Below are 12,890 nucleotides of genomic sequence, written 5' to 3'. Positions count from 1 at the left end.
AAGTACTCAAACTGTCCCAGAGGGGTGTTAAAGGCTGTCTTCCACTCATCCCCTCTTTATGCTCACACTGAAGTATGCATCCCTCAAGCCCAGTTTTGTAAAGATTTTCCCTTCGGAGACGGTGCTTAGTAAGTCTTTGATGAGGGGGATAGGGTAGGCATTGGAAGTCGAGATCGCATTTATCCCATGAAAGTCTGTGCAAAGCCTAAGCGAGCTGTCCTTCTTTTTCCTGAACAGGACCGGGGCGGTGTGGGGGGCTGTTGCCGGACTAATAAAGCCCCGTTTCAAGTTCTGGTCTAGGAATTTGTGCAGTTCCATTTTTTTCGCCCATCCCATCAGGTACAGTTTGGCTTTCAGCAACAACTGCCCAGGTATTAATTCTATGGCACAGTCTGTGTCTCTGTGGGGTGGCAGTTCTTCTGGCCCTTGTTCACTGAAGGCCCCATTAAGTCCTGATAGACCTCCTCCACCGTCAGGCATACCTTTCTTTTGACGGCGGGGGTTGTGGCCCCCACTCTAAGTTCCACAGGTGTGTTTCGCACAGCAGATCCACAAACCTTATGGTTTGGTCCCCCTACTGTATGCTAGGTTCATGCTAGGTTCATGCCTGGCCAGCAACCCTACTCCCAGAACCACCGGATAGGAGCAGGAGGGAGCGATCACGAATGACTCCTGGTCCCAATGCTCCTCGATCCCCACAGGCAGGAATTGGGTCTCTAAGGCACAGGGTTCTCCCTGCATTACTGACCCGTCCATCTGTTCAAACTGTGTTGGGCAGGGGAGGGCTGTGGTGGTCAGGCCCAGGGCCTCTACCAATCTGGGGGTGATTAGCTCCCGGTTACACTCAGAGTCAATCAGGGCCCTCACCTGCATGAATCTTTTAAGTTTAGAGTTCAACAGTTTCACTGGCACAAAATATAGCAACCCAGTTACTCTCACCCTCAATGGTGCCAGTTCCTCTGCGACCTGCTGGTTGGCACCCTTCAGAGCAGGTCGTTCTCATTTCCCGATGGCTCATCCATCCACACCAACTCGCTCAGCTCATCCGTCAGGAAAGTGTCTTCTTCCGACTCCCCAATGGTTGCCACGCTGCCTTTCACCGTGTCCTTAGGGTGGCCCGGGGTCTTCTACGGGACAGGGGTGCTTTGCTTAGGTGCACTTGGTGGTGCCCGCAGGGGGTTGGGGCAGCTGCTCGCCAGATGACCCGGATCTCCACAACGAAAGCACTTGCGAAGCCCCGCGGCCTTCCCTCCGCCACTTCCCCCCAGCATTTTCTTCACCTCCGTTTTGGGGGTCGTCTTCGGGTCCCGGCCCCCCTCCCACTTTGCTGCTGGCGCTGCATGGCCATGCGCTTCATATTGGTCTCCACCTCACCCGCTAGCTGGATCCAGCCCACCAGCATAGTGGGTCTGGCCTGGGTGAGGGCGTGATCCAATATGCCCGTGTTCAGGCCCCAGGTGAAGTGTTCAATTTTTATGAGCTCACTCCACCCTCTCACCTTCGCCGTGTTGGCTCGAAAGTTGGCAGCGTATTCCCGAATCGATCTTGGCCCCTGTTGCATGTCCCTCAAGGCCGCCAAGGCCCTGGTCTCCTGGAGTGGGTCTTCGGACTGGGCCAACAGAGCCTGAAGGAACGTTACTACATAGTCCAGTTCCGGGTTCATGGCCTCGTACTGGCTCACGTACCACCTCTTGGTGGCTCCCTTCAGCTTCGACCCCAGATAGTCCACTCGACTGAACTCATCCGGGAAGGTGTTCCCCCAGTAATGCATGTAGCTGTTTGCCTGGATCGTGAAGTATTCCACCTTCTCTGGGTCCCCATTGAATGTGGCATCCAGCTCTCATCCCCAACCCCCGTCTCGAGGCACTGGGGGAGCTGCGGGTCTGGGAGCTGGCCCCGCCGGAGGTGGGACTGCCGGGGCTGCCGGTGGGCAAGCCGGAGGGGGTTGTGGGACTCTCTGAGGTCCTGGCAATCCTAATGACCTGGAGATCTCCTGGGTGATCTCCCCGGCCATCCTGTTGTTCATAGCCTGCATCTCATCCTTCAGGCCCTTGACTACGCCCTCCACTTCTTTGTGGACCATCGCCCAAAACTCGCGTGCCATCTCATCCTCCTCCACCTTCAGAGTTGGTGCCTCTGGGTCCCCCTCATCCAGATCGGGGCATTTGTCAGGCACCGGCATGCTCTCCTCCGGCTCCAGTGGTCGAGGGTTGGCTGGCTCCGTGTTAGCCATCTTCACCCGGCACATGTGATGCATTAGGATGGCTTCCCTCCTGGCCGGCGCCTCATCCATCATAGTGGTGGAAGTCCAGGGCTGGCACTGCCTAGGGGTGATTAGGAGTGGCTGGATCTGCGGAGGGGAGGCCGCTGCTCTGCGAGCATCTAAGACGTGCCACGGCATGGAGGGGCCACCCTCGAAATCGGGAAGCTCACCGCCTTCTGGAATCTTTTCAGCCATTCAGTTACAAAGTGGCCAGGATGGTTAAACTTCAAAAAGGATTCTTCTCAAAATGTCAAGTAGACAGATTCAATGATGAGTCAGAGTTGATACTAAGACTACATTTATTGATAAATCGTTACTTTGGCTCAAGCCTTTGGTTTGAGAAGAATGAAACCAATACATTGATACAGGAATTTTAAGATACACTTCAAAAGGTTTCCTACGAGGAGGGGAAGCAGGGGAGCATTTACACATAACTACAAAGATACATTCCCAGGGCGTTTATCAAGCCTGTTGGCCTTGATAGCTTTAGGCGACTCTTCCTCCCTCAGTAGATTCTCTGGGAAGGTGCTGATTGCTTTGTTGTCAACAATTACCAGTCATAAAAGAGAGGGGGACCACTAAAGGGGTAATAAACTAGCCGCATTTGGTTCAACATGATTTTACCCAGGCCTGCTTGTGTCAGGCCAAGAACCCATCAGTCTTTGGTCAGAATCAGTCGAGCTTGACAGTACCTCACCAGCCACTGCTCAAAAGGTCCCACCATTATCGAGCTGTGCCACTTTCTCACCTGGAAAGGCTCCTCCGCTCCCACCAAGCTTCTTTGTATTTTTACGCCCACGTGCTCTAGGGCAGTTGTCAAATGAGTGGAAACCACCACACATGGGGCACTCATGCTTGAACTGGCATACCTTCCTATTACATACCCCAAGGGATCCAAATTCCCAGCAGATCATGCGGGGTTGAACCGCCTGCCCCGCTGCACCGCGGGGAGAGCCTGATGAACCAGCAGCGGATGTGGATGACCTGCTCACCAAGTGACCGCTATCAGAGCGTTCACCCAGGTTAGGCCTAGCCAGGGACATAACCTGCAGCCAAAGTTGCTGATGGATCCGATCCCATTGAAGGGATGGATACAGGGCAGCCTTTATCCTAAATTCCTGGTCATATTGTAACCAGGCTGGTTCACTAAAGGCCGTATAGCCTTTATAAATTATGTCCAAATACTGAAACAAGGATGCTGCCCGCCACGGCTGCGCCCTTGCAATCACCCTGGCATAAATGCAGAACCCAGGTAGCCAATTAGCTCAGGTCCTGTCCACCTTTCATTTTTTTTAATTTCTCCTTCTCTTTCTCATCTAATTCTTCCTTGTCTTTTTTCTCAACCTCCCGAAAGAGAAGAAAAAAAATATCCACGTACTCCCCTTTTAATATTTTTTCCCTAGTAGTGGGAAGCAAGTGGTCCCCCAGCGGCAAGGCAACCTCCCCAAACGACAAAGCTGCAAAAGGCACCATCCCATATGCTGAGGGTGCCCCCATAAAGGAACCAGCCATGCCAGGGTGCCCTGCACCCGGGTAAACACTAGGAATTCCTTGGCCACATGGCCAAGCCCAATTCTGAAACGCACCCAACGCGGAGGAGCCAGACCCCCCTGCGCTTGACATGGAAATGCCCTGCCCGGCTGCCGAAGCAGGCCCTCATGTTCCCCATGGCCAGGCCTGCCCAGGCCCCACCTGTAAATTATCACCCGACCTACCTCCGAATCCAGCAGGAACCAATGGCAAAGCAACCCCCGATGCTCCAGCCGCTGCCATCAAACCCACATCCAGACCACAGAGGCCAGTGTCCCTGCCAGGCACGACTCCATCAGACCTGTCCTCAAGAATAGACAGCCTGGTGAGAATACTCGCCTGCTTACCCTTCTTAGATTGCCTCACGCCTTCCTCCCCACTTGGAGAAAGAATGCCCGCTGCCTGTTCCAATGCTCTCAATCTACAAGCAATATTGGAATCAACCACCATATCACCCTCTGCGTCAGAAGAGGATAACGGCGGTGGTGGCCTTTTCGCAGGAGCCTTGAGCGCCTTAGACGCTGGCTTTTTCCCTTTGGGCTTGCCCAACCCTTTTCCACCAGCCATCTAAATAGCAAGCACAAGACCACAAAAAGGCCTCCTGCAGCTCCACTCTAAAATGGCTTCCCCCTGAAACAAGAAAGGGAACTCAAAATGGCCACAAAAGGCCTCTGCTGCACACCAATGTCCCCAGAAGAATCCACCCAACCAACACATACACCCTCACCTAAGGCTATGGCCTGCACAAACCTCCAATGAAAAGGGGGAAAGACAAACCCCTGGGCTCCACAACCCCTGCCCCAGCAGACCCCAAACCCTAGGCAGACTCAGCCAACAAGAAGGACAATGCCACATCCTCCAACGCCTCCGATGCCACTGCCAGCCTGCAGCACTGCAGCCGATGCTCCAGCCGATGCTGACACTCCAGCCAACGCTTCACCCGCCGCCGCCCCACCGACTGCCATAACAAACCCCGACAGCCTCAGCCCAATTGTCTGCCAAAACGAAGGACCCGACGAGGAGTGCAGATCTGACAGTTAGATTGTCAGATCCCGCCTTTTTCTCTGTGCGCCGAAATGGGCACCCCCTGACTCTTCCCATCCAAGGAAGCAAACTCTGCTCATGCAGCCTAGCAGCTACGCTGCAGGCTGCAAGCATAAGATTTTATTATATTGCCAAGGTTTGCCACAGCTGTCCAAGGAGCAAACATCTTTTAATTTCATAGCTACAGTCACCATCTGCAGTGATCTTGGATCCCAGGAATGTGAAGTCTGTCACTACTGTTGAGGTATGAATCTATCTTAACCCAGTATGACAGCTCTGCTTTGACAGATGGTGATCTAGCAGGCATGCTAGGTCACAGTGACCTTATCAGCAAGCTGGTTTGAGCCGGCTGAGAACAGGTGAAGGAACATGCTAAGTCAGCATGACACTGCACAGCCAGGATTGGCTGACTGAACTATAAGTAAGCTGTGTGTGCAACACATGGGTCTCTCTTCGAGGGTTAGCTGTCTGGCGGAGCATTTTGTCTGTGTAATCAACATATTGGACTGCACTAGTGAGCACTTACTGTATACTCTGTAAATACACTACTTTGGCACTAGCTGCAGGTGTCTGGCTGATTTCTTTCCTGGAGCTCAGTGTCGGGCACGTCACGAAGCTCACTCTGCTAACTACCGCACTGACAGGGTTATGGGCCCAGGGCGGTTCCGCTGCGCGGAGGAGCACCGTGAGAGTTGAGCTGCCGAGAGTTTGGAAGGAGCCGGAGGCGAGGAACGCCAGTTGAAGGACAAAGAAGCACCAGCTATCTCGTTTTGAGAGCCAGAGGGACGACGGCAGCCAGCTGTGTGGAGGAGTCGGCATCATGGCTCAGCAGAAGCTTGCAGTGGCCGTCGAGAAGCTTAACTCAGCCAACTACGCAGTGTGGAGCCTGAGAATTGAACACTACCTCAAGCGTGAAGGGCAATGGCTGTTTGTAAGTAATCCCCCTGCTGTGTTAACTCCTGCTGAGACTGTGTTAGCCGATAAGGCGCTGGCAAACATCGTGCTGGCAGTAGGAGATGACCAGTTGGTATATGTGCGAGGGAAGGACACTCCCAAGGCTGCCTGGGACGTGCTCAGTGGGGTTCATGTTAGTACCACTGCTGGCTCCCTCATGGCCTTGACTAGGAAGATGTTTCGCACTGTAATGCCAGCTGGAGGGTGTGTGAAAGAGCACATCAAGAAGCTAACGGACTGTTTTGTTGAGCTTGAGGCCAGAGGCAAGACTGTAGCTCCCGATGACAGAGTTTACATTTTACTGTCGTCGTTGCCGCTTGAGTTTACTCCCTTGATAACATCCCTGGAGACGGTTGATGTGGCGACTCTAACGATGGAGTACGTGTGTGCCCACCTGCTTGATTTCCAAGAGAGGATTACAGCAGTGAGTTGTCCGGGGGTGTCGGCTGAGGAGCGTGTGGTTATCAGCTCGTCCGGGAAAGCGTCCAGGAGTGAGCCAGCTTTTGCTGCTGGCAGACGACCAAAGGCTGAGAAAGAGGAGCCGACTGCACTGGCAGTCCGACGCTGCTATGCTTGTGGATCATTTCGGCACCTGCTTCGAGCTTGCCCAGAGAGGGGGAAGCGGCGTGGATGGAGGCAGCGAGAGCAGAGGACGACCAGCCCGTGTGAGGACGAAGCCCAGCTGGTCACGTCTGCAGGAGAGAGCACAGGGTCTGCCTGGATTTTAGACTCTGGTGCTACGAGCCATCTCTGCTGCGACAAGGAGCTGTTGAACAATATTGACATTCCTGAGCACAGGCATGTCAGATTAGCTGACGGGACTTCCGCGGCTGTTACTTGCTCAGGGAGTATAGAATTTCCTGTATTAGATTGCAATTTGCAGCATATTTTGTGTGTACCCACATTAAGGTCGAACCTGCTAAGTGTGAGCATGTTAATTGACCAGGGATACCAGGTAAAGTTTGAAAAGACCTGTTGTAAAATCCTAGCAGGTGGGGGAAAGCTGCTTGCAACTGGGAAGAGAGAAGGTAACATATATGTGGTCCAGAGTCATTGTGCCCAGGTGGCACAGGTGTCTAATGTGCCAGTGCACAATCAGTGTATACATCTGCTCCACAGGAGACTCGGGCACTGTGGGTTTAGAGCGTTAAAGAAGACCCTGCAGTTGGTGCCAAGTCTTAAGGTGAAACCGTGTAACTGTTACCTAGATTGTCAGGTCTGCAAAAAGACCAAGAGCAGGGCTTGTGCTGTTTCTAAGCAAAGCACAAGGGAGAGTAAGCGTGCCCTAGAACTCGTCCATTTGGACGTGATTGGCCCATTGCCAAAAAGTCTGTCGGGGAGGAGGTACTGCCTAGTGGCCACCGACGACCATACCAGGTATTCTTGGGTCTTTGCCATGGTGCATAAATCTGAAGTGTACAAGGTGTTCACTAAATGGGTCAAAGCGGTTGAGAGGCAATTAGGTGTAAACCTCCAGGCTATTCAGAGCGACAGAGGGGGGGAATTCTTATCTAACGATTTGAAACGTTGGCTGGAGAACAAGGGCATTGCCCACTGTTTAGCGAACCCAGCCACGCCCCAAGAGAATGGGCTAGCAGAGCGCACAGGGGCTGTACTACAGACTATAATGTACAGCATGCTAGAGGATGCAAAGCTGCCAATATCTTATTGGGCCGAGGCCATGTATTCTGCTGTTTTTGTGCATAATAGACTTTGGTCCAGAGTTGTAAATGATTTGCCTTACAGATTGCTGTTCCATAGGATTCCAAACCTGAAGTTTCTGAAAGTCTTTGGGACACAAGCCTGGGTTGGCATCCACTCCGAGAACAGAAGGGAGGGGGATAGCCGGGCAGAGAGCCTAACTTTTCTGGGCTACAAGCCAGAAGCTAGGTGTTATCGCTTCTGCGATAAGAGAAAGAAAATAAAGCTCTGTAAGACCGCTCAGTTTAACGAGGCAGCCAGGTGGCCGCAGTTACACTCTGATAAGAGAGAATTTGTACTCCTGCCAATTACTGAGAATGATGCTGGAGTCCTGCCAAGGGTAATTAAGCAGGAACAACAATCTCCAGCCCAGGAGATGGCACACGGTAGGCCAGGGAAAGGTGAGCCCAAAGCTGGCACAGAGCCTCAGATGCAAAGTCAGGAGGCAGAACTTGAGAGTCAGGAGGTGCAACCTCTAAATTAACAGGAGGTGGAACCTGAAAAACAGGAGGCGGCAGGCCAGGAGGTGGCAACAGACCAGCCTGAAGGAGACGAGGCTGGTCCAAGTACGAGAGTATCCACTAGAGCCACAAAGGGCATCCCTCCTGCCAGGTATAAGGTGCCTTATGTTACATGGGTAATTAAACCAGACCCACCAGGGTTCCAGGAAACGCTCAGAAAAAAGGCTGAGGCGTGGAAGGTCTGGGTGGCAGAGTGTGAGGCACGGAATAAGGAGGCTGAAGCCAAACGCCAGAAAGAACTGGCTGACCAGGACAGTGATAATGAGTTCCTGGATTGGAAGCTGTAAATTTGTATATATGAGAAGCATGTAACATTGCTGTCTGTGTACCAAATGTGAAAGCATGTATGTATAACCATGCAGGACATTGAGTATGGTGTACAGTTACCAGATGTGAACATGTAAACTGTATCCAATGTCGGAAATCACTGTGGTTGGGTGCACTGGGTTCGATAGATTAGGAGGTGTGTTGAGGTATGAATCTATCTTAACCCAGTATGACAGCTCTGCTTTGACAGATGGTGATCTAGCAGGCATGCTAGGTCACAGTGACCTTATCAGCAAGCTGGTTTGAGCCAGCTGAGAACAGGTGAAGGAACATGCTGAGTCAGCATGACACTGCACAGCCAGGATTGGCTGACTGAACTATAAGTAAGCTGTGTGTGCAACACACGGGTCTCTCTTCGAGGGTTAGCTGTCTGGCGGAGCATTTTGTCTGTGTAATCAACATATTGGACTGCACTAGTGAGCACTTACTGTATACTCTGTAAATACACTACTTTGGCACTAGCTGCAGGTGTCTGGCTGATTTCTTTCCTGGAGCTCAGTGTCGGGCACGTCACGAAGCTCACTCTGCTAACTACCGCACCGACAACTACTTCCATCTCTTTCCCTTCTATTTGCCAAGAAGTGATGTGGCTGGATGCCATGATCTTAGGTTTTTTTTATGTTTAGTTTCAAGCCTACTTTTGCACTCTCCTCTTTCACCCTCAACAAGAGGTTCTTTAGGTTCTCTTCACTTTCTGCCATTAGAGTGGTGTCGTCTGCATATATGAGGTTGTTGTATTTCCTGGCAATCTTAATCCTGCTCAGGCCAAATACAAACCCAAAACAACAAAGCAACTGTGTGGCCAAAGAAATCACTTAATATCTTGAACAAATTTACTTCAATAACCTTCTACACAAAAGTATCTTATGCAATACAAAGTGCCACAAGGCAACACATAAATAATCTCAAAGTCCAAAGAGTCTTGTAAAAAACTACTAAGGTGTGGTCAAACCATGATAGTTCCAAACATGAACAGAGTGGTGAAAATATGTTCAGAGGATGACTGTAGCACAGTCCTTCTCTCTCCTCTCCACCTTCCGAGCACGACAATGAAGATAGAAGCTCTCAACGCGTTCGTCAACATGGCTTGCTGCGTGTTTCGAACAACCGCCCAAGAGCAGTTCCAACTTTTTCAAGAGCAAATCAATGAAAACATCCTCCTTTGTACTGCAATTAGGAAAACATTTCTACTGTGGCTCATGCTCAAAGCAAACGCTCCCATGAGCGTGAGCCACTGTAGAAATGTTTTCCTAATGTTTTCCGTTCATGTTTGGAACTATCATGGTTTGACCACACCTTAGTGGTTTTTTACAAGACTCTTTGGACTATGAGATTATTTATGTGTTGCCTTGTAGCACTTTGTATTGCATAAGATACTTTTGTGTAGAAGGTTATTGAAGTAAATTTGTTCAAGATATTAAGTGACTTGTTTGGCCACACAGTTGCTTTGTTGTTTTGGGTTTGAATTTTCTACTGTGTTCTGCTTTATTATTGTTTGCAGGCCAAATACAAGGCTTCTCTACCTCCAATTCCCACTCAGACCTGGATTCTAATACTCACCCTTCCTTGGAAAGTGGCTAGCAACCTTTTGTCAGTCACACCATTTCAGCCAGGCCTCCTTGGCAGAGTAGTTGTAACAATAAAATGAAAGGAATGAGAACAATGTAAGATACTTTTCCCTCCTAATGATGAGCAAAGCAGCACAGACAGTGAGGGTGGAGTTGCTCATTCCATATTCAAACTATTATTACATATTGTGAGCAGGGTGAGTAGTTACCCATCTAGTATATAATAAATAAAGTTAAAGGTGTGTAGATAAAAGATAGGGAGGGAGGTAAGTGAGGAGAGAAGGAATCATAAGAAAAGAAGAGAATATGAGGAGGCTGCCAGAAGAAGGGAAAGAGGAAATCATGTGGGATACAGAGGAAATTAATTGTTCCTGTGGTTTTGTTAATTGCAACAACTATGCAGGAAAGCAGTGCTCCATGCCTCCAGGATACTCCACATAATAGACTGCAAAAGTACATCAATATTTTACTTACATGGTCAGCAGGGCTTTTTTTGTAGCAGGAATTCCTTTACATATTAAGCCATACACCTCTGATGTAGCCATTCCTCCTGGAGCTTACCATAGATCCTGTACTTTGAACCCTGTAAATTCTTGGAGTATTGGCTACATTGGGGTGTGTGACCTAATATGCAAAGGAGTTCCTGCTTTAAAAGAAAAAGCCCTGATAGTCAGCATCAGCAACATAAACAAATACAAACGAGGGCACACTGCAAGTCCTGTAGTTGGTATATACATATATGATATGACACTGGTTATTTGTTCACATGATAATCTTACACATGTTGATTGGCAACTGAGAAATGAATAGGCTTCACTGAAAAGAGTCCACAGATTACATCATTGAATATTACCATGATGTTCTCAGTGGTGCAAATCCCTAATCCAACTCCCTGAAGAAAACAGAGATGAGTCACTCTGTTTTCCACAACACAGATCTTCCAATAAAGATCAAACTCAAGACACAAAGATACACTAATCTACTGAGAGAAGCAATGGAAGAGGTGAGTTTTATCCTGTTATATTAAATTGCATACTACATTCGGCATTCTCTTCAGATGCTATGGACTTCAGTTTTGAAAGGAATATGAAGACAAAGGAGCTTTATGGATGAGGAAATTTAGAAACTCAGACAAGATCTAGCTGTCACATTTTACAGTTCCCTTTCTCCTTGAAAGAACAGTGCAAGTAGAGATATATAGAATAGAAACTCTTTGTTTCATTCACATGAGTTTATGAACCCATAGCTTTTGCTAACAAATATTCTTGGGTCACTTAGTCATGAAGAATTCTGGGTGGGTTTTCTTTGTTGCAGACGAAACTGTTGATAACGTTAAGATATAAATGGGGATTTCCAGTGTGTGCTATTCCATGCAGTTTGGTAAATTTGAGATAAGATTTTAATTAATTAAAAGAAAAGAATAAATAAACAGAGTTAGCAAAAGAACTTTGAGGTTAATAGCAGAAACTGAGATCCAGAAGCCATTTCTTCTGGGAGGATAAAGACTCCCAGTTTGATAGCCTAAAACAAGATGACAAAATGGGATGTACTGCATCAAAGTGGATGTACTTCATCATTAACTTCCCTTGTCTCCACAGAATGGCTGTAAGGAATCAAATAGCTAATCAATCCACTGTGGAAGAGTTTCTTCTGATGACATTTTCTGATGACCGTGACATGCAAATTTTGCATTTTGTGATTTTCCTCTCCACTTATTTCTTAGCTATAATTGGGAACTGCCTCATTGTCATAGCTGTGGCCCTGAACCATCACCTCCATACCCCCATGTACTTCTTCTTGGTGAACTTATCACTGATTGATACTTGTGTCATCTCTACCACTGTTCCCAAATCAATGACCATTTCCTTGACAAATAACAGACATATTTCTTTCTTTGGATGTATCACACAGGTCTTCCTTGTTGTCATGTGTGTCACTGCTGAACTTGCCATCCTCACTGTTATGGCTTATGACCGCTACGTAGCCATCTGCCATCCTCTACAGTACAGATTAATCATGAATTGGGATGCCTGTGCTCAGATGGCAGCTGCCACTTGGATAAGCAGTGTGATGCATGCAGTGTTAGAAACTAGTGTCACATTCAGGCTAAGCTTCTGTGGGTCCAATGTTATTGAGCAATTTTTCTGTGACATCCCTCAACTACAAAAGATCTCTTGCACTGACACAAAAGTTAATGAACAACTAATTCTTGTTCTTGGGCTGATTGTGGACTCCTTTATGTTTGTATTCATCTTTGTTTCCTATGGCTACATCTTCTCTACAGTACTGAAGATTCCATCTGTTCAAGGCAGACACAAAGCCTTTTCCACCTGCACTCCCCACTTGGCTGTCTTTTCTTTATTCATCATCACAGCTGTCTTTTCTTACATGAGGCCCAAAGCACTTTCTTCTCCAACTCTGGATTTGATCTCTGCTGTTGTGTACACTGTTTCACCACCACTTCTGAATCCAATCATTTATAGCCTCAGGAACAAGGATATTCAAGAGGGCATGTTGAAAATACCCCTCCAAATTAAGAAACTAATTGCATGATTTCTTTAGAAGAAGAAAGAGTGCTGAAAAAGAGGCAAACAAAATTTCCCTTTTTGGAGAACTGTTAACAAACAATACCTTATTAAATATAAATAATAACTCCAAGTCCAGCCATAGGAATTGTCCCATCCCTTGTGAGGAATGAAGTATTAGTCTGAGAGATGAGTCAATCAGAAAAGCATTTGAGATATTGTATTTAAGCAACCCCTCTCTCCTCTGAGATGGCACTTTGCTCTATCACTGTGAGTTTTTGTAATAGCAATGGGTGACATGCTTGCTCAATTCTGGTTCAAGGAGGAATTTTAAGGAGTCTTTCTCAGGCTTTCATTATTAGAGAAGGAAGGTAAATGTCTTTTGGTTGGTCAATGTATCTATTATTGGTCCATTTATTTATTTCGAATACTTAGAAATTTTCTCTTGAGGTTTCTG

General features: G+C 48.2%; 1 protein-coding gene across 1 annotated transcript; it reads left to right on the top strand.

The window, feature by feature from the left end:
• The first annotated feature begins 11,507 nt into the window (after window positions 1–11,507).
• Window positions 11,508–12,461, top strand: LOC132583435 (olfactory receptor 14A16-like). Its single transcript, XM_060255071.1, has one exon. It carries the CDS (start codon window positions 11,508–11,510, stop codon window positions 12,459–12,461), a length of 954 nt encoding a protein of 317 aa, XP_060111054.1.
• The last annotated feature ends 429 nt before the right edge of the window (window positions 12,462–12,890 follow it).

The sequence above is a fragment of the Heteronotia binoei genome, chromosome 15 (assembly GCF_032191835.1).
Source record: "Heteronotia binoei isolate CCM8104 ecotype False Entrance Well chromosome 15, APGP_CSIRO_Hbin_v1, whole genome shotgun sequence".
Lineage (NCBI taxonomy): Eukaryota > Metazoa > Chordata > Lepidosauria > Squamata > Gekkonidae > Heteronotia > Heteronotia binoei.
This window is presented reverse-complemented; position numbering and strand designations above follow the sequence as displayed.

Coding starts and splice junctions, on each gene's coding strand:
- LOC132583435 (XM_060255071.1), top strand. CDS start 11,508: ATGGCTGTAAGGAATCAAATAGCTAATCAATCCACTGTGGAAGAGTTT.